Consider the following 22,880-nt stretch of genomic DNA (forward strand, 5'->3'; position numbering starts at 1 on the left):
AAGAAACCAACGCATGAATTGATCAACAGATATTGTTCATGCTTTTCTAACTCTTGGAATATCTTTGTACATCAGCGTTTAATTTGGTAATAAAAATTCATATTTTCAATATCAAGAAACCAACTCATGACTTGATCAAGAGATATTGTTCATACTTTTCCGTCTCTTGGTATATCTTTGTACATGTATATCAGTGTTTAATTTTGTAATAAATTCATATTTTCAATATCAAGATACCAGTACAAGTTCTTTGCAGATTCAGAAATGTGCAGCCTTTATATATGGAGAAATATTGCTCATACTTTTTCATCCTGTCTTTGTACATCAAAGTTCAAGGTAATGTACATATATATTAAATCAATCAATGAATCGAACGTGAAGATGGTAGTTCTATGTAAGCTCAGAACTGTTGAGCTTGCCGATCCTCCTCACTGTGCTCTTCTGTAGTCTCCTCACGATCACGTCTAGAGTCGTGGGTTGCGCCGTGGTGATCTGGTCCTGAGGAACGTCAAACGCACGACACACATACTGCACCATGTGAGGGCGGTCTATCTCCGCATCGATGACGTTGATAGCCATTTGAACTTCTCGCCACGGAATCTCCCTGATGATTTAAACAAAAATATAAAAAATGTTTTAAAAATCCAATTTGTCAAAGATGTGGTTGAATATTTCTTACACTGAATGCCATCCTGACATGATATATACATGTATATAACATAATTGTTGTTGCCACGTTGCTTGAAATTTGTAATGAATTCTTTCTAGTGAGAAAATAAAGTATTTGGTTTATTCTTTCACACATATGGGTCTGGTTGTTCTTTAAATTTTGAGATGATAACAGCATGAAAAATATTTGATTTTGCAATAGCTTGTTCATTTTTTTTTTTTTATAATGGAAAAAGTAGCTATCGTATATAAGTTTATGAGAGCCGTGTTTGCTCCACAAGAACTACTTAAAGGTATTTCATGCCAAACAATCAATTTTGGCAAACAAATTATTTCCAAAAAATAATACACCACCAACTATGTGCATCTGCAATATCACCTCAGAGTTTTCTTTAATGGTGAATTTTTACCCGGATATCATATAACTGTAGGCAAAGAGATTTTTTGAAAAAAGAATTACCCATGCACCTGTGCAGGCTGTGATAACAAATGCTTAATCTAATGTGCCAAATGATTATTTTTTTTTTTCCTTTTCAGCACATAGGGTGAAATTGCTCACAAAGTATAAAATTAAAGAGAGAGAAGCTCATATACAGCAGTCACCCATCTGTCAACTCAAACATGAAATCAAAAGCAAAAGACAAGATAAAAGAAAATGCTGTGCTAAAAGAATAAAAATCATATTGAAAGCCAACCATCATCGGTGCATAATACACTACAGAACTGTTGTGTGTTGAAATAACATAACAATAATGCCATTCAAATCAAGCTTACCAGATCGACAACAAAGCATCAACTTCACTATAATCTTACCTCAAATTAAACATTTTAGTTTGACTTATCTGTTAAATATTAATGATAGAAGGAAGGATAAGATCATAAATAACTTTCTTGAACAAGTACAGTCACAAATTACAGGAATAGTGAAAAAACAGAGCTGAGATGTTTACACTTCTCCACAATTATGCCCCAAACAATTGTCCTCTTTCTTTCTTTCATCGCTCTTTCTTTCAACTAGCCAAGGTGCTATTGACATTAATATGCTTTGGGGAAAATAATAGTTTTTTGTGTAATTAATAACATGGTAAAATTTAATCTCCCCTAAACCCTACAAAGAAAATCAATGCAACCTGAAAAGCAATCATTTGTTGAGCCATCTTCCAAGGGCAAAATCAAGGAGGTCCTATCTGGAAGCTGGAATTGGGATTAAATTATATTAAGACAGCAATAGCAGCAATTGTCAATCAATGGGATTTACTAACAAAGGCCCTGTTGCTATGGTAATGACCATACTTCGGTCACAATCCTCTAACACTTTTTATAATGTTAATCTATTTCAATAATGTCAGTAGCTCCAATCAACTAAATGTCAGTAGCTCAGTAGCTTAAATCAACTATTGTAACATGTTAGTAACAACACATTTCATGTCACAGGGCATAAATATTTTTAAAGCTCAGTTTGAATAGCATCTAGAGAAAAATGCCATTGCAAATTATTTGAGATGTCAGTTAGCCCATTGTTTACTGGAACCGGGTGGCTCCTGTACTAAGCCTAAGGGAATGAGAGAGTTCAGTTGTCAACAGGTTAAAAACAAACTTACTCTTTTCCTTCCAGTTCTAATCTGATGTCATCCACATACTGTAGTTTCTCTTCTTGCTCTTGAGATCTGAGGAGAGAGATGAACGGTCCAACGGTTCCATCCTCCTCCTGATTAAAGAGACAAAAACAAGAATCATTAAAGGCTACAGGCAACTGTGAGACTCAATACAAGACAATTACATCTGTTGCTTAAAGTCATCAGGTCAAATCATTAACTTCTGAAGTGGTTAGACATATTGTTCATACTTGCCATCATACTAACAATCAGTCAAAATTCCTTCCATTATTGCGAGGTTGGTGACATTATAATCAATAAAGTAGCCAAGTGCTAATCACTATGAATATGACTGACAAAGAAAGCGGACAAAATATACAGTTCCTCAGGTAGACAAAGGTGAATATGCATGTGACACCTGTTCTACACATTTTTACAAAATAGCAGTGAAGGGATGTTCCTTTGTCTACCTGAGGAACTGTATATTTTGTCCGCTTTCTTTGTCAGTCACGTTCATACTGAATGCCATATTTGCTGGTCGTCCAGGTTACTGGTTCTAAACAACAGAGTCTGCGCATGAGGTTCATGAGGTTATTATGATTATGATTATTATCGTTATTATTAAGCAATACATGCAAAGGAAAATCAAAGCATGAAATGTCTTATTTGAAGCCATGTTTTTTCCTTGCATCAATGTTCACATCTTTTTGAGGAAACTACTGTGATGTAGAATCAGGAATTCTGTCATAATTGCCATTTTTACACTTAAAAAAAGTTGCAAATTGAAAAAAGTTCATTGTTGCTAAACTTTCTTGCAGGCAAGTTCTCTGGTATGACAGTTTACTACAGCTTTCCATACACACCTCCTGGAATAGTTCTTCATAGAGTAGTTTGGTCTCGTCTTCAGACTCAAGTTCTTGAACAGCAGCATCGACCAGGGCTTGGATGGCATCATCATCTTTGATAGGGAAGAACTCTCGCAAGGCGTGCTCTAGGATATCCTTGTTGAAACTCCCCTGGGGAAATGATAACAAATGTATTCATAGTTATATCAATAGCAAATTTGAAATGCATTAGTTCACAATTATCACTATCATTATCATCAGGATCATATCACCAATATCGTCATTCTTAACACCCCTATCCTATTTATTGTTTACATGACCACCATTATCATGATCAATATCCTCAACTTCATAAAGCTGCTGATAACCATCATCCTCATCCTCATCACTATCATCATCACCATCATCATCATCATCATCACCATCATCATCATCATCATCATCCTCATCATCACCATCACCATCAACATCATCAACATTGTGACATATCATCATTGTTCTAATCATCAATATCATCATGATCATCAACATAATTACTTTCATCATCGTCACCATCATCATCATCATCATCACCATCATCTATTTTTATTGTTACTTACATGCCCGCCTTCCTCCTCATCAGCCTTCTTGAATGCTGCCATGAGATCAGATAAGACCTCAAACTGATGATGATAAACATCTTCATCCATCTGAGGGAAGAGACAATCGTATAATAAACATTAGTGGGTAAAACTAATAAATAATTCATCCCAAAATGAACTTAATATACAAACAAAAAAATAGAATTAAACAATTTGTCTGATGACCAGAAATCCTTATTATTTCCAAATGTCTCTTTGTTGCTACTATTTCTAAGTTTGTTAGAAATTTCACAATGAATTACACCAACAGAAGAGCAAGGGATAACATCTTTCTAATTCTCCAAAATATTTTAAACAGCCCAACCAATCCCCCAACCCACCCATTAAAAATATGAGAGTCCTACAGAAGAGCACACAATGGTTACTAGTTTCTTTTTTATTCCCTTCCAGTTTACCAACTGACCAACCCACATTCACATAACTCCAACCAACAAACCAAGATACATCGCCCCAACCAACCAACTAATCAACCATCTCAGCCAGCCACATATCAAATCTTACTCACGTCTCCTATGAGAATATTATGGAATAGCATAAGATGATTATCTTTCTCTTCTAGTATACAAAGAAGCAAATACGTCCACTCCACCAACTAAGACATCCACCTACGAACCCTTCATACTCACCTCTCCTAAGAGAATCTTATGGAAGAGCATAAGATGGTTGTCCTTCTCATTCTCTTCTAGTACACTGAGCAGCATGTACGTCCACTCAAAGGCAAGTTTCTCCTCAGGGTACTTCTGTCTCATGAAAGGAGCAAGGAAGATATCCATAGGCTCTGGACCGGCTTCTCCTCTCTGAAAGATTTTGCAAACAATTTTAAGGTTATTCTGGCTCCTCCCTTTTGATTTTCTTATATAAAAGAAAGTCACTGTGAAATCATTATACAGAAAAAGTATATTGCTTATTGCCATGATATTGACAAAAAATAACATGGTATAAGTTAATGCCCTTTTGGGCTCTCATTAGAGGATATAAAATGAAGAGGATAACGTTTTCATTATTCAGGAGATGTGAGTTGTCTGTAAGGTCAGCTCTCTGTCTTCACCTAGAGACTGCCTCTTTAATAATAGACCCCAGTTTGAAACCAAGTCAAATCTTTTGGATAGACATGTTAATAGTCAGTTCCCAGCCACAAATAGTTACATCTGACTGATAAAAACCCAACTACAATCATACACCTTGTAGTTGCAAATTAAGTACCACTTTTACACCTGCAGACACTTTATATACACTTTGTACAGTAAAAGTATCCTAGAATGTGTATATTGTTTATGTTGCTTGTATATGTATGTCATGTCACTCGCCAGTGGAGGACGAATGTCTGTATTTTTTAAATCAGACAATAAAATATCTTGAATCTTGATCTTGAATGTAATAGTACAGCTGACCTCTTGATTCTGTTTAGTCTTCTCCATCCATATTTCTTTGATGAGGATACCAGCATCACTCTCATCCATCTTCCTCTTCCTCAGCTTGCCTTCATATCGCATGTATACAGGTACATCATCACCAAGGCCCTATATGGTGGAGGAGAAACGATCTTGAAATTAGGACAGAAAACATTTTCCAGATATTTGGCTGTAATGTCACGATGACTACCGGTACTTACTTCATTACCCATTTCACAAAGCCTTTTTTCAATGACAAATGACAAAAATCAGTGACAAATCTCCTGATAACCAATCAGAAGCAAGGATTTCAGTAGCTTATAACAAAAACAGTCATCTGTCACTGATGACAAGTTTTGTGAAATGGGGCCCAGGTCGACTGTCATCATGATGATAACAAGGATGTTTGATAGTACTAAAATCATATTTGTCTTCATAAACTGTAGTATAACAACCGATTGTGCTCAGTCTCATCTTATCAGCATAATCACCATCAACATAACATTTATACAATAACTATAATCATTTCTTTAAGGATCTTAACCCATTTATTGTTATCAGATTCTTTTTCTCGATATTAATGATTTCATACAAATTCTCATCTTCAACAAACAGCATTACCACGTTCTTCATCAATACTATCACCAGATCTAAAACATATTCCTCATTTTTTGTCCCATATTGATCTCTATTACATAATACCCAATGTCATTCTCCACAACAAGTTTTAACATTATATCATTAAAGGTATCTCATCACAGAAGCCTTCAGACTCTTCAGAATTCTCCTTCTCATCATTCTCAACATCTTTGTGACTAACACCACCTTGAAGGATACCAAATACCGCCCACCATTACTCTTCACTTTTATCATTACACTGATGCTGTTCATTGCCATAGCAACCGCACCACTCACCTTGGGTTCAAAGTACTCGTAGCCTTCTCCATCTCCCATGATCTCTTTGAGGAGCAACGTGACGAGCTGATCGCTCTTCTTTCCTTGTGAGATCTGCACCCATCTCTCCTCTCCTCCTTCCAGCACCTCAGCACATCGGTCCCATTCTGGCCTGTGTATCATACCAAAGAGCATCGTCAACACACCATATAATAACGTTCAATGTTTTATTGTCCATATAAAGATAGGACTACTTTCTCCTTTATCTTTAAATGCAATGCAATAAGTAATCAAACAAAGGGATAAATGCTTTCATCTCATATAAATAGAATTATGGTAAAACTAATCAATGAATTGTAATACACTGGAATAGACAAAATTACCAAAATAACTGAATTAACAAAGGTTCAGAAAATGCCAGAGCACTTGAATACCGGTAGGCAAAATTTGATTTCCAGATGCTAACAGTGTTTCTCCGACACGTAAATTCAAAAGTAATTTTGAAGCACATAGTGACATTCTTCCACATGTGATGTGCCCTGCATGTGCAAAGACATAATATTGCTATGGTATTATTTTTTTCATTTTGGAAATTACACCCAAGAAAGAAAAAGAGACAGTCACGGGATAAAAGGAGAAAAAGAGATAGAGAAAGAGAGAAAGAAAAGGAAAGAAAGAGTGGGAGAGAATGAGGGAGAGGGAGAGGGAGAGAGAGAGAGAGAGTGAGAAAAAGATAGATAGAGAAAAAGAGAGAAAGAGAAAAAGAGAGAGAACAAGAGAGAGAACAAGAGAGAGAGAGAGAGAGGGGATATAGAAGAGATGAATGTACATACCTTGGTGTTGCTGTTCTTTTGAGGCTTTCTAGTTCTTGGTAGAAGTCATCTCTCTGTGCTATGATCTGCTTATTCACATCTAACAGAGCTCTAAAATATGCATCAAAGATTAGACAAATTATTTTTTTTTAAAACATGTAAAACAGAAATTAAATATTTTTTTTTTTAAATTATTAAAAAAAACAAGTGTATTATCCCATTCAATACAACATTTTTGATTATAATATCAATTTCTATAGATATCTATGAAATACAAAAAAAAGTAAAGAAAGAGTTGATGAATCTTGCTCATCCTGCCAAAGGACACTTATAATTTGCAGCCTACCAAAATTCTCTCGAATAACCCCACTTCTACAGGAACTACACTGGTTGCCAGTTTGCCAGAGAATTACATTCAAAATATTAATGATAGTCTACAAAGCTCCTAGTTACGTTACTGAATTGTTGCATATCAAGTCTCAAACTCATGGTCGTAACCTTCGTAGTATACAAGACACATTTATGTTGCAAATACCCCCATATAAAACCAAAGAACCCTCGGGACCGATCATTTCTTTGTGCTGCCCCTAGATTATGGAATAAATTACCACTAGAAATAAGGAAAGCCCCATCACTAGATAATTTTGAATAAAGACTGAAAACTCACTTGTTTATATAGTATAGCACAGCATTTACGAGCTCCACATACTTATTGCGCTTCACAAATGAATATTATTATTATTATTATTATTATTATTATTATTATTTATAATATCGTAGCAAAAAGAATTGTTGTGGCATTAGCTCTAATGATGAGAAAGCATACATAGTACAAGAGGCCATGTCTGCTGATGAAAGAAAGAAAGAAAACTTACTCATGCTCTGCTCTCAGCTGTTTGTAGTCACCATTCAAAGTATCATGTTCTTCTTTCAATTTCTGTGAATATACAAAATATAAGATAATTAGAAATTCAAACAGAAAACAATTTTGTCTCATTACGTGATATTTCATCAATGTTAGTTTTTTTATATCAATGACATCTGCAAATTTAAAGTTAAGAAAAAAGAAAAAAACTCAAATTTGTCTCTTCAAAATTAAACTGCACAAAATAGAACACTTCAACGCATATTGGGAAAAAGAGAAAACGAATCAATTTCAAAACAAGATATGAATTAAACAACATATTCTTATTCCTTGTTTGTACTGCCTAGCAAAGTCCTGTCAGTATTCCTTCTGCAAATTAATAATAATAATAATTGATAATAATAATAATAATAGCCTAACAGTCCACTCCAAATTTTATTAAACCGAAACGGAAATTCTTTTTGCCCAATTGATCGTGAGCCCGGCAGCCACTGAGCAGCGCCAGATCGACGTTGCTCTATCCCTTATTGTTGAACGCCAAACAAGGTAGCAACAACTCCCATCTTTTAACGTCTTTTGGTTTGACGCGGCCGGGGTTCGAACCCACGACCTCCCGGTTGTGAGGCTGACGCTCTACTGACTGAGCCAACACTCCGGTTAAGTCACGGAACCAGGGCCCTATTTCATAAAAATTGTTCTCAATAAAAAATGCTTAATTTCTATGACAAATGTGCTCTCAGCCAATCAAATGCCACAATTTCAGTAGCTTGTAACAGTCAATTTAACTTGTCATTGATAACAGGTTTTATGAAACAGGGCCCAGAAGGCTGCAACGATCCTTCTGGTTCCCAGGTGATGACACGGGTTGCACAGTGGTTAAGAATGTCAACATACCTGATGGTCTGCTGTCAAGAATTCAAAATCTCTTCTTGGAACCACATCACCATAGTTAGCAATCATCTCATTTAATCGCTGAGTTGCATCATATAGATCCTCTCTTGCTTTCCTATTATAAAAACAACGAAATCAAACTGTATTTTCATGGTATCATCTAACCAAATAATTCTTAAACTCAGTTTAATTAACAAATACTATCAGCAACTTTTTGAGCTTTTGTAGCTTTATCTGTTTTTTTATTAAAAAAATAATGTAGCTTTAATAAAAAATAACGGTCATCATATACTTTAAATGTTTACATAGTCAGGTGTTTGGTTTGTGGATAGCTGTAATTTAAATTCAATACTTGATTATTCTGAAGTCCTTTTTTCAATGGATTTTACATTTCTCGTAGAGCCATTAGTAAGACGTAAAGCTATCAAGAGGAAAAGCTCACAAACATCTCTAGTTTAAGGAAGATATAAAGCTGATGATAACTACCGTATGATCCTTATCCTCATCATCATCACCAACATCCATGACACAATCATCATCATCATCATTGTTCAAATCATCAATATCATCATGATCAACAACATGGCATACACTGCCTTTAAATCCCGTCTGTACTAGGGGGATTAGACCTCCCTGCAAGGTCACTGACAGATGGTTATCTCATCAAATCAGTTCTCAATTAACATAAGAAAAAGGGGGATCATGGGGGACTAACATGCACCGATTAGGCATTGTTTGCTATATAGAGGGCACATTTAAGTAACTATTAGTAGTGCAGTGGGGCTTTAAACTCACCTGAGGGCAATCTTCATTTTGACAGGGTCTTCCTTAGCTTCAGCGGGTACCTCCTGGTTCCCCTGAGCCTTCTGATAATCCTCCTGTTGGTAGCGAAGGTCGTTGATATCAGAGACGAGGAGCTTCCGGGCATCACACTCATCACGGTACATCTGATACTGCTCAGCTATCTTCTCTTGGAGCTGTGATGGGGTTAAACGAGACAGAATGGTTCAAACTGAGTGCACTCAGGATTGTTATTGGAAGTAAAGATGAGATAATATCAGAGCAAAACAAGCAACATAGTCAGCATTCATGTTGGTTGTGGACCCTGTCTTATAAAAAAGTTGTGATTGATCCAGATTGATTGCAAGTTTTTCGTTTACTTCTAAAATCCTATTTCTTTGTTTGATTACTTCACAACTACTCACAAAGACAGGGCTCTGATCTTCTTCTTTTTTTGGATTTCTTACCACCAATTCTGACTCCAATTCAAATAATCAAACACATTTCCCTTTAATATGTGCATAATTCTTATCTAAAAATTGCTAGGACAACTCAGACAAGCTGCTATCATACATACTGTACAAATATCAGTGAAATAGTATGTCCAAGGGACTCCACAAAGAATATTAACAAATTTGAATAACTTGGTTAACTTTTTAATAGCATCTAAGTATACAATGCCATTAGCTGGGAAATTGTCAAGTGGTACTTTCGTAAACGATAGGGGGTAACCAACTATCCCGCATTGTTGTGGGTGGGTGACTGTCCAGGGGTTCGATAGGACCTTCCTTTCACCCAGTATAATTGTGTTACCTTTTCAATCTGCATCTGCAATGAGATCTGTTCCTCCCTCATGCCGCTGATACGCTCCAGGAGAGCTTGCTTCTCGTTCTTCAGATCTTTCATCTCTTGTCTCTCATCTTCCCTGAGAGCCATGATCTTCTGGTCACACTGCTCCGATACCGTCACCAACATGGACTGCGTATGATAGAACGTTAAAAGTATGATTTGATTTAAATCTGTATTTACTTGAGGTGTATTCAATACTGTCACCACAAGATAAGAAAGGACATCATATTAAATCATCTCAGTATTGAATATTAACTATGAATCCTAACAGATTTCCCCAATTTTCTGAAACAGCAACACTGATTGAAACAATATGAACATTATCAGCCCCCCCCCAAATGACAGTTATCAATATCTTATATTATTCCATATATACAGGAACTTATTAATACTGGCAGGGTGCTACAAGAATTTTTTTCACCACTTGCCCTGTCGGGCAAGTGGGTTTTCAATTTACTTGCCCAAACAATATTTCCACTTGCCCAAAACTTTAAAGCGAAAAAGGACTCGAGGTTAAAGCATTTATTATCTCGTAATGATAAGTTAGTGTTTTAGATAGCAAATTAATGCACATACATGTACAGTGTAACTGTACTGAATAATAACCTAATATGTCAAAGAAAATGGTCAACAAAGGATGGTTGAAGGTTTAAAAAACGCATTTTATTGATTCTCCATAAATAATCAGATTCACATGAATCTCGGCAAGGTAGAATGGTTCAAGCAGGTTTAAGTTTTTAATATTCAGTCATGTAAAAAAGCATAATGACCCTGTTGTAAAAAATATGATACAAACATGTCATTAATGGTAGCCACATGTACCATGGTGCAACATCACATGATCAGCAGTATGACAAGGATTGAAGATATTTTACGATAAATCTCGGATAAGTATGCGAAAACTAGACTAAACAACGTCGCTAAAACCATGAAAACAAAACAACAACGGCTTATATTCTGGGGGTCTCGATACTATTATCAAAATGACTCGCTCGGTCGGATCTTGAGACCGCAGTAATAAATTGAAAACGAGACAAAAACATTCATCTGATTTATATGAGCAGCGAGTTTTAAATAATATGTTCACAATCATTAACAGTCATTATGAATAAATATCAAACATTTGACTTTTTGTACTTACTAGAAAATCCCTGTTGTTTATTCCATTCCGATTCGCACGTGTTCATTTCCCTAGAATAATGACGTCATATTTGGCGTGATTCAACCAATCGGCAATCAGAGAATAGCAAAGGCCTGTCGGTGCGGCCTGCAGAGCTAGAGAGAGAGAGCGCGAATAAGCTCGCAGCTGGTACGATCGCGCTAGCTGTCTCTAGCTAGCTCACGGCCGGCCGTGCGTGGAGGCGGAGCGACATTCATGGCTTGAAGTGTCACTGTTGCATGCGCGCTGAGCTAGCTGAGCTGGCTAGCTGTCTGTGAAGTTTTTTCGAAATCGGAACGATCGCTTTTTTGCTTCTGGATTTTGACGACGGGTAAGAAGTTGACGGGTGAATGGTAGAGTTCTTGGACACTAGGAAATTACTGTAAAAGTATCACTTGCCCGAATCGGGCAAGTGATAATTTGATTTACTTGCCCGACGGCTCAATTTGGTTGCCCCGGGACGTCGGGCAAGCGGGTTTGTCGCGCCCTGTACTGGGCCATGTATCATAAAGCCTTTAGGTTGATTGTAAGGTTAATATTGAGCGTAAGTCCAAGGCTCATTGTGTATTGATCAAACTTGAGATCATGAATCTTTATTATACGCGGCCCTGATTGAATAGACATGTTACATACAAAATCAACCCCAGTATATTATCCATCTACCAAATAAATGTTTAACATCAATTTGTAATTACATGAATATATACATTGTATATTGATAGGATAAGTTTATTCATAAATATATGAAACTTCTACATTTTTCTGAATATGTTACCTTGAGAGGTTCCAGTTCTCTGATCTTTTCTCTTTGATGTGACATCATGACTTCATATTCATTCTTAATTGAAGAGAAGATGGGTTTATAAGCCTTGAAGTCTTCTATCAGATACTCAAACACTTCTCGATATGCCTGAAGGAAAAACAAAAAAACCATAAATCATGAATTAGTTTGGTAACCAAACAGTATTATTATCATTCAACAAAGAAAGTAAAGTGAAGAGTATTTAGGTGGGAAGTTTCATCAAGTAAAATTGATTTTGATCTTACTGATTTTATTTTGTTAAATCTAACAAATTACAATAAACAATGAACAATATTACGATTGGTTTTAAAGCTCAATGAAATACTATCTTGATGCAGTTACTAAGGACTTTGGTGACCATGTTTTTCTACATTTCTTTGTATCTAGCCCCTCTATTAGTTGCACTAAATTCATTCCTTCATATCTATTTATTCAGTCAGACTATCTACTGTATCTAAGGAACCTTTCTTCTTACTCTGCTCCTCTTCTCCTTCGTATTTCCTGCCAATGCCAGATTCTCTAATTCCACTTTACTTAAAATGTGCCAAAGCATCTGACATGTCTTTTCACCATTTAACAAGATAAAACACATAAATCTGACAAAAATGATATCATGCTGGTTGGATGTTATACATGTATGTGACAATCACTACGAGTGACGACCATGACATATTACTGAAAAAAAGGAACTCACTTGTAATCTTGTATCGCTTGGACCTCCTCTCCCACCATCCACGTTTCTGAGTTCTTTCTTGAGGAACACTTCCAGTTGTTCCAGGAACTTGGGTTTGGGTACCATTGACTGATGCGCCCCTCCCTCTCCTCCAGTGCTCCGTCCTCTACCATACTCCTCAGCGCTGGAACCCCTTGGCCGCTGGGAGGAGGGTAGGGAGGGGCATGCTGCTGCCTGGGCTGTGGCATGGGCTGGCCATGTGTCCAAGTTTCCTGCCTTTGTATCTACAAATGGCTGTCAGATGAAATGAAAGAAGTTGAATACACCAGTTTACAGTTGTGTGCGCCATTTTAAACAAAGCCAATGACCTAGAGGTCATGTATTTATGCGTAAATTAAGATTGCGCCCATGCAAATTTTGATGATCTACGCGCTGCGTTGTGCGCGCACATCATCATTTGCATGGGCGCAATCTTAATTTACGCATAAATACCAGAGGTCAGAGGTTATTGGCCCCGTTCCGGGGCCAATGACCCGAGGTCAAATGTCTGCGCATGCGCACTGATACAACTGTAAACTGGTGTATTATAATTTATATATACATATAATGTTGCAGAGTCAGAAAATACATGATGTAAATTTAACAGACTTATTTGAAAGAAGTTAAATATGATCACCTAAAAGAGGTCTGAATTCCTTGTTGCTTTCAAGTTAAAAAAAAAAGAAGATATTAAAGAGATCCCTGAAATTTAAAATTTGGGGGAAAACTTTTGAGGAATTAAAATGTATCATTTTCCAATTCATTATAGATACTTTTTACATACCGTAAATATGAAATACCATGAATATGGTAACATATAGAACACATGTATGAATGCCACTCTCCACCCAGGTGAAGTGAGTGGGTATCTGGAAGATGAACATTCTTTGAATGCTGAAGTGCCTCATCACAATAGCTTGACTAATGCTGGGAATTGTAACATACGAGCCTAAGAGTTCTCTACTGGATGATACCAAACTGAATGTCTTATATTTCAATGTACATGTATACCGAGAGTTTTCAATTTCAACATTCAATTGAAATTTGTGATGTTTTACCTTCAATGCCTGAGGTTCAGGTAGCCTGTGTTTACCCCCATCTCCTAGCTGGTAGCTTGGTCCCTGGAGTCCACTGAAAGCTTTACCAGCCCTGGGTGATATCACAGCATTGATGTTTGCAGGTGGAGGCGGACTGTAGATGGTACGTTAAGAAAAAAAGCGTTTAGTCAAGGTGCAGAGTCAAAATATATAATCATCAAGTTAGTTATGTATGCATCTATGATCTAGCCATCTACTATACAAAACGTATTGAAGAGATCTAGAACTTTCACTTTAGATCTAGATCTGCATTGAAACTAAATTTCTTTCATAGACTAGTCAGACTAAGATATTCTCAATTCAATTATATATCTCTAAGTCTAACTTCTAAGTCTAACTGAGTTGACACTACAGTCCAGTTAGAAAATTAGAATTCTAGAGACAATATTACTCATTCTCATTGATTGTTATCATTCAATAATTGACCTACATGTAGATTCTAGATCTACATGTAGATCTAGACTAGATTCTAGTCTACCTACACAATCTAACCATTTAATTTCAAGCCTTTAGAAGTAAATGATGATGAAGTCTTTAAAGTTCAAGTTTAATTTAAAATTCTACTGACTTACCATTAAATCTTCAAGGAGGTAATGTAAGAAATTGGTTATTAATATTTAAACTTTAAAGTTAAACAAAAAAAATAGTCAACCATCAATCATTCAATCACAATGCAATGTCATGATCAAAAACATTCACCATTGGCATTACAGCCATTAGATTAGGCATTAGGCATTTGGAAGTTTGCTTGATTATAAAGATGTATTAGATACTGATTTAGTACCGTGAGAATAAATAAAAAAAGAAATTAAAGAGGAAGAAATGACGATGGGCTAGAAATAGTAGAATAGATAATCACACCAGTCACGGCGGAACGAACGGTACGGTCCGCGTGAATTTGGCCAGCCCTAGCGGCCTGGAAGTCCTGTATAAGTCGCACTAGATCTAGTGGTAGTGCGAGAGTTACAAAACAAAATATGTTTGATAAATATGGTGATGTTTGTTATTTACCTCGATTTTTGGATTGGTGGTAACCTTGCCAGGGCCTTTGCTGACATGTCTGCTTTGTATCTGTATCTTAAAAGCTACAATTTGTTTCCTCAAATGTGGTTACGATAAGAAACAATTAGGTTGAAAATGAAAACATCCGACGATCCGTTCTTCGCTTCCGACCTCGCTTGACCCGTTGTTATGGTAGCGTGCATACGTACACACCAATCGCACCTGCACCCCAGCGCGCGCTAGATAGCGCTGATGATGGGTATAAAAGAACAGTGATAATAGTTGCGTTCCCTGTTAGAAGATTAGTAGCAGTGTATTCTGGCAATCTTGCAACAAATTTTGATAGTTCCTTTCATATTCCCTACAAAAATGTTAAAAATTTAAAGTTGGTAATAGAGACTGCATGATGCGGGGGAAATGGAAAAAAGAAATTGGCAAACGAAATTGATTGGTCCCCATAAAAAAATATTAGACCAATTAGAGGCCCCGGTTAGAGGCTTCAATGCAGTTCAATACTATACATTTTCATAAAAATGATGATAATATAATATCACATTTTCAATATGAACCTTATTAGTCTATACATTCAAGCTTTACACTTGGAATTTTAAGATAATCGTAGTCTCATTTTCTCTCATACCCTTTGTCCTTTCTATTTATTTCCTGAATGGGGCGATGTAATTGTGGCCATTCAATAAAACAGAAGCTTTACGTGTTAGACTTTAGAAACAGGAACTTGACACAAAAGGGGAAGAGCAGGGAGATAATAAAACAGAGTGCTCTATATAAAGGTACGTGGGGGTAATGTGGTACCGAACTTCCAAATCTAAATATATTTTTTGTGGTTAATAGGAAATACTAGCAAAGCGATCCGAGGTCTCCTTGCTTGCTTTAAGATTTCTTCTCCGAGTCCTTGTACTTTTTTTTTATCACGGCGGAACTATAATATAACTTGATTATTTCACCTTTTTTCTAGATTAGTGGGAAATCTTGAAGACTGAGCACCGAGAGTCGCGCCCTGGAAAGAAAATGGCATTTGAACTGCGATTGGTTAAAGCAAGAAGTTCTTGGTTAAAGAGTAGTACTTAGTCTTATGGAGACGGCGAAACAATCTCTCGGACAAAAGATGAAAGAGCGAAAGCCTTCGGAGCGGCCGGGTATAGGAAAAAAGGAGGGCTAATTTATTTGAACCACTGATGACCTATACACGAAAGGAAAACGTACCTGTATTTATACATAAATCATATTTTTAAAAATATCGAGTTTGATGTCTTTTGTGCAGCCTGTAGCCAGAGTTTGATGTTTGGGGGGGGGGGGGGGGCACATTACTCGATCGACGTCCTGAGGAGAGGTCTAAAAAGTTCAAGCGATCTTGGAAAAAAATTTGGGGGCACATGCCCCCCGTGCCCCCCGTGGCTACGTGCCTGCTTTTGTGATGCGCTGTATATAAAAATTATACCTTTATTTTATACGTGTAGTAATAAAGATGTTATGAAAATACAGGCACGCAATTTAACTAAATCGTAATAATCGATTAAATTTATTAATGAAATCACATGAGGTAGATGACAATCAAGATTAGGAGTAATTAATTGTAATCATTTTCAAACTGACAGTTACATTTTCGTTAGATTCACGAAACCATCTGAAGCAACAACAGTGAGGCTATGTATATTGAAGAATGCTATAAAGAATAGTTTAGAACGCATTTTCATATCGCCTTTTAATCACAAAGGTCAATTATGGTGATATGTTATTATCCTGACATTTTCAATTTTCTCTTAATAAGGTTAGACGTTGGGGTTAAATCATTAAATCAGTACTGATTTCTTCAAAAAACAACTGAAACTACCTGTACATGATCCTCTTAAGAGCCAGCGCCTGCCATGGTATCGTTTAGTAAAAGGCGCTATATAAATCCATTATTATTATTATCGTGGTTTGGCGATTTTAAAATTACAGGAGGGGCCGACCCCATGATCATTTTCGCGTTGGTAGGACATTCCCCTTTGAAAAGTGGACCATCTGGACCACGGGCGTCGGCCCGGGGGGGGGGGGGGGGTCCGAGCCGTTGATGATAAGTGTTTTTTTCAGCAAAAGAGAACTGATTTGCCATTGACAACGGACTCGGTAGGGAGGCATTTGCAAGCAAAATAACAGTGGTATTCGGTGAATTTAGAATCTTTACTCTTGAATAACAATTTTCAAGAAAATGCCAATATTTCTTGCATACTTGCCGCATACTTGTTTGTTTAAGGAGTTTCAAATAATTCATTTCAATTCTATGCATTCGTGTGACTGTTGGGCCTTACCTGGTGAGGAAAAAAATAATTTCCTTTACCCTTCATTTTTGTTTTAAGGGGGGGGGGGTGTTCCTAAACTCAATTCATTAGGCCGCATTGCGACTGAGCAGAAAAATATGCATCAGTGATGATTATTTACCTAAAGCAATGGGGCCTATTTTTTTTGGTCGGAATTTTGGCAGAAGAAACTACACATTGCCCACTTCAAGTACGCTATAGTGCCCTCGAATCGCATACGTGACTTAATTAGGGATTTACATCCTCCAGTTCTTACACAATCAATTAATACAGATCTTCGAATCTTGATGATGCATCATTAATTTCTACACAGACGCCTGTCTTCTTTAGACTACGAAATAGTTATTCGGCACGTGTATTGTTTATGACGTTTGATGCTGTGCTGAGTGGCTCATTGAGTTGTGTAATATTAGATCGGAGTAAGTGCGAAAATGGCGACGAATGGTGAAGGAACAAGCTCGGCGATCAACCAAAATACAGAAAATACAGATCCAACTGACAGATTAAAACGGTTATACCCGGTGGTAAATGAAGATGAAACACCTCTACCTCGAACATGGAATCCTCGAACGAAATCAACATTCATAGGACTGTCACAAAACAATCTACGTTTGCATTACAAAGGTATGTTAATCAATCACTCAGTAATGACGAACGCAGTCAAAACATTGGCTGATGATTCACTGCTGCTCTCGGTGCAGGCCCGCTGCGGCCACTTTCGCGCAGGCGGAGGCAGCCGCATAGCTGATGTTGCTCAGCTCAAGGCTGTTGCCGTGCTAAGCCGGGTACCCGTAAATTGTAACTAATTTCCTTGTAAATCTGCATAAAACGAAAGCAAGCTTGTCAATTAAATTCAAAATCAATGAGGCCTAGTTAGGCCTACGTCAATACGTGTATTGAATCTGTTTTGTAAACTCTCAAGATTACCATTGATAATGTTTGTAACTTTGTAAATTGTAGTCGATCGCATGACCAGGAAAAATTCAATTTTTAATAATAAAAATATTAAAATCATTGTAAGAAAAAAATGTGAATGTGATTTGACTGAAATAGAGTGTTCATTTACATTGATTTGTTCCAATGCTGGGATCCAGAATGACCTAGATCTACCTCATTCAAGAATCGCTGATTTCACTTTGAAAGATAAATTTTTATGCAATTAAAAAAAAAAAATTCTAATAGTCTAGGCCTGTAATAGGATCTACCGGTAGTCTACAACCGAATCAACTCCGGGAAGCTCCGATGCCAAAGGCCTCAGGCCTCGGAGCTTCGGGTGGTGCATCGAAAAACATTCTAACAGCGGGTTGGGCGACATTATCTCAAAATATGCAAAGGGAGTAATTACAATTGTGACTTACTAGGTTGCTCGACTCCTCTGGGCATCTCGCAGGCCACTCGAAATTATAATTTGAAGAAGTCTTCGATGGGAAAAGGGGGCTCCGACGCCTTCGGCATCGGCGTCGGAGCTTCCCGGAGTTGCAACAGAACCCGCACAAAAAGATTTTGAATTATGATTGTAGACTATCAAAGTCTAAGCGTGATATTTATGCATGGGTATAAGGTCGTTCGTGAAATAGGCAACTTTGCGATCACTCCCGATCATTACATAACATTAAGCCAATGCAGAGATACAAAGTTCAAAGATCAGCTATGTGTGACATTTTCGTGACGCGCGGGCGAGGGTGTAGCGTATGCGGTATAGTGAACGTTTCGAAATCGCATGTTTGACACGACGTGATTGCGATATGCAAGGAGCTAGCTGAGGCCTCGAGTTGGTCGGCCAGTACATAGTCTACCAATTTCTACCTTTTATTTTCTTTTCTTTTTTTTTTCCCAGTCTGGCCTGTACCAAAATTTCTGTCTCTTTCGTTCATTAGGCTCTGATTTGGGTAAGGTCGGCTCCTCTCTTTAGAGACAGAAACTGACCATAGGCGATACGCTGTAGGTTACGTGGACCGATTTATCCATCAAACTTGGCCAAACTTATGCCCAAATTCCATGTTCAAAAGGATGCTTATCCGGTGATTCTCATATTGAAAATTAGGCCTAGGCTATTATAGTGTACATGTATATATCGGTTCCACTTACCAACTTGACTGAAATAATCTGTTTAATGGTCCCTTTTTAGGAAATTATAGGTCAAAATCGACATACATGTTGAAAATCTTGCAGCCGTATTTTAAACTCTCTCTGCGCATGACGTCATCTAAATCTCATCCCTTCTAGTCTACGCGCAAGGCAAGTTATGAATTTATTTACGAGATTGACAAAACTTTGCCCTTCATTTAAAAAATATAACACATAATTGTCGGTAAGACATTAAACAGTTATTCTAGAAATGTCAATCACCTTTCATTTTTGTCCCATATGTACAAATTTGTGCTGTCTTTCATGGTTTTGACTTGCGATCGCAAAGGCTGCACTCCGACTTTTTGATATTTTCTCTTAAAAAAAAACTGCGGCCTTTACGCCGGCAAATACAGTACTACTTTAGGTGGAATTCTCATGGTTCGTGGGGAAAAAAACTGTATAGGTGGAAGTTGACTCTTTGAGTATGATTGTTGGTATGACAAATTGAGCTTCCTTGTGTTGTCGGTCTAGACTGAACTCCTCTGGCATTCATGCTAATAAAGCCAAACATTTTCATGCTAACAAATTTTTGTCTTGGTTGTCAGTGCAGGTGCCCTGACCAACTCTGTAACTATCAAAGAGAAATTTAGTTTCAATTGAAACTTTAATTGCTCAGACTAAGCTTGCCATGATACAATTTATTGAAATAAAGACCTCTTTTCAAATTAACATCACAATCTGGTTGAAAAAAAAAACATCCACTAATCGCACATGTGTACATGTAAGACTCATTTGATGAAGAATTTAGAAATGGTAAATTACAGATTAAAGATAATGACCCATATAAGCAGGTTTTTACAAGCAAATTGAAGTGAATTGTTTGTCTGGCATTTTACTTGTACGTGTGTCGGTCTAAATTTATATGTCTCCAATAGGCCATACCTAGTAGTGTTTAATATTAGATTATGACGTTATGATTTCTTATACAGAGTGTACACACATAGTGTACAGTCATGTAGAATATATGAGCTGATATTGAAGGTCTTTCAAAATCAATAATTCCTAATAAAATCATTAAAAAATGGGTATTCCGAAAGATATATTTCGCTTGCTATTTCATGGGGATATGATTTATTCAAAAAATAGGGTATTCCATGAGCATTTAAATTTCTCTTGCTTTTTCATGAAGTGGGGATTTTTAACATGGGTATTATGAACAATTTTTCCCTCTCTATTTTATGGGTTCATAGACTTTGACAAGTCTTCTCTTTGATTTCTATGATATTACCTTAATCATACTTGCTTTCTATTTGGTTTATTAAGAATGATATACTAGATTGCTCTTGTATGTTGACTCGAGATGTCTTTTTCCCTAAAGATTTTACTATGGATAATGTAATCCTACGGTACATTAACAGTCTTTTATTACATCTTATCTTATGCAATTAATACTTCCTGAATTGCTTGAGTTTTCCTGCAGTTCTGTCCACCACTTGAGTGCTTTCTGCTCAAGATGTATTCCAAAGAACTTATAATCTACATTTACACATTGAGTACATTGTCATTGTTTCCTGTCCCCCTTTGTAACGTGTTAGGAAGATGAATTGTCTTAACAGTATCCTGCTCTTGTCAGTGTGAGTTACCCCCCTCAGGGATACAGGACTTTGCAAGTTCATTGGAAGGCCCGTTTTCATCAGCTCGAGTTTGCCAAATAACCCGCTATTTTCAGACTCGGGATATAATTCTGAAGTTTGAAATTGCATCCTCACCAGACCGTTATGCTCATCACAAACAACCTGTAGCTTGGACGGGCGCAAATTAGCCCGCTATTTAAAATAGCGGAATATTATGGTAACAAGACCAATATTTCTCAGGATATTTTTGACCAAATATCCCGCTAATTGCAACTGCGGTCTGATGGAGACGCAAATTAACTGGTTAATTTGCGATCGGGATAGATAAAATTGCAGTTATTTGACAAACTCGAGCTGATGAAGACAGGCCTTCTGATGCCGAGGTAAAGAGGAAATTAGAAGAGAGCAAGCCTTGCACAGCCCCCTGTGGGACAGGCATGTGAAATGCCAAAGCATGTTTGAATTCACTCAAGGTGTATGCTTTACTACTTTGTAGCAAATAATCACACAATCTGTGTTCTAATTTCATGTTGTCATCAAGGAATCATCAACATATAGATTGAGATCTACAAATGACACAAAGAAGAATAGCATGTGAACTTCTACTGTAGTGCATTACACTATACATGAACATGTACAATGTATGTACATACATAGGTACTTACTGGTAGACTTTGTACTGTATTACAAGGTTGTTCATGACATAAGCTCGATCGTTGGACGAAAGTAATCAAATCTGATTGATACACTTACAATAATCAAACCTTATCATACACACATACACACATTGAAATGCTTGTGTGGTGAATATGAATCTGAGAATGTGGTGAAAGTGCTCACAATGTTTAGTGAGCCCAAGGCACATGATATGATTAAACTACGATTCCATTTTGGAAAAATTTACATGAGCATTTAATATGAACATTTCATCTTTTAAAATCTTAATGATCGATTATCTGAATAATCATATGGTTAATAAAATCTAAATGTCAAGGGATTTTAAAATTGTTTGGAGAAGAAAAAGCTGAATTGGCTTCTAAAGAAACGTATTGACGTATCTAGTGCGATTACTCTTTCATTGAAAATCGGATCGCATGAGTGTCAGTTGGGCATGACATGTACAATATTTAATGTCTCTGTCAAATAAACCTTAATTACAAACTGTATTTGTGCAGGTACATGTAGTTTTATATGTAATATCAATGACAGACAGTTTTGTCATTTATGTGACCATCTATTTTAATTTCTTTTCCCATATTTGCAATAAGTTGTACATACACTTTACGATTTCATAACATTACAGGTACTCTTTTAATTCCAAGTATTGCAGTTCATTCATTAACAACGGGTTAATATAATATCTCGTCGCTAGGTCCCCAGGAAAGAAACATCCATTAATATTTTAGTAAACAGGTCTATTCTTAAATGATTATGGTAATTGCTGATGTCACTAGATCCTTATCAACACAGACAAACATCAGTTTGCTGACCTGTATTTTTGGTCCTCCATTATTGTACACTACAAAACAAGGATTTTGATAACAACACTGTACAGTGTGGTATACACTATACACACATCAATTCAGATCAGATTAGTAAGTGTACCGGTATAAATAGTATGTCTAATAATAATAATAATAATAGCTAGTTCTTATATAGCGTTTTTCAAGACCGAAGGCCCTCTCAAAGCGCTTTACAGATATATATATTATTACCCCGGTCATAGGATTCAGGCTTACCCGCACACAATGTATGCACATTCTCCACTCCCTGGGGAGCATTCCAGCCAGGCGTCTTTTTTACGAGCGCACACTTGCTAATCTAACCACATTAGCTTTCGCATCCTACCGG

General features: G+C 36.8%; 2 protein-coding genes across 2 annotated transcripts in view; one reads left to right on the plus strand and one right to left on the minus strand.

Moving 5' to 3' along the window:
• Positions 1 to 379: 379 nt before the first annotated feature.
• LOC594452 (translin-associated factor X-interacting protein 1) lies at positions 380 to 15,240 on the minus strand. The gene is made up of 16 exons (XM_030975307.1): positions 15,014 to 15,240; positions 13,964 to 14,096; positions 12,888 to 13,160; positions 12,167 to 12,301; positions 10,197 to 10,361; positions 9,399 to 9,580; positions 8,607 to 8,718; positions 7,723 to 7,784; positions 6,869 to 6,958; positions 6,057 to 6,207; positions 5,142 to 5,270; positions 4,377 to 4,547; positions 3,709 to 3,798; positions 3,128 to 3,280; positions 2,271 to 2,377; positions 380 to 604 (listed from the first exon to the last, which is right to left on the minus strand). The coding sequence occupies exons 1-16, from the start codon at positions 15,058 to 15,060 to the stop codon at positions 391 to 393; spliced, it is 2,214 nt and encodes a 737-aa protein (XP_030831167.1). The 5' UTR covers positions 15,061 to 15,240; the 3' UTR covers positions 380 to 390.
• A 2,459-nt stretch (positions 15,241 to 17,699) lies between these two features.
• Positions 17,700 to 22,880, plus strand: part of LOC579137 (ran-binding protein 10) — a 51,407-nt gene continuing 46,226 nt past the window's right edge. Inside the window, exon 1 of the mRNA XM_011677019.2 lies at positions 17,700 to 17,949. Coding sequence (XP_011675321.2) covers positions 17,757 to 17,949 — 193 coding nt within the window. The 5' untranslated portion in view covers positions 17,700 to 17,756. The remainder of the gene's footprint in view (positions 17,950 to 22,880) is intronic.

The sequence above is a fragment of the Strongylocentrotus purpuratus genome, unplaced genomic scaffold (genome assembly GCF_000002235.5).
Source record: "Strongylocentrotus purpuratus isolate Spur 01 unplaced genomic scaffold, Spur_5.0 spur5_scaffold_8, whole genome shotgun sequence".
Lineage (NCBI taxonomy): Eukaryota > Metazoa > Echinodermata > Echinoidea > Camarodonta > Strongylocentrotidae > Strongylocentrotus > Strongylocentrotus purpuratus.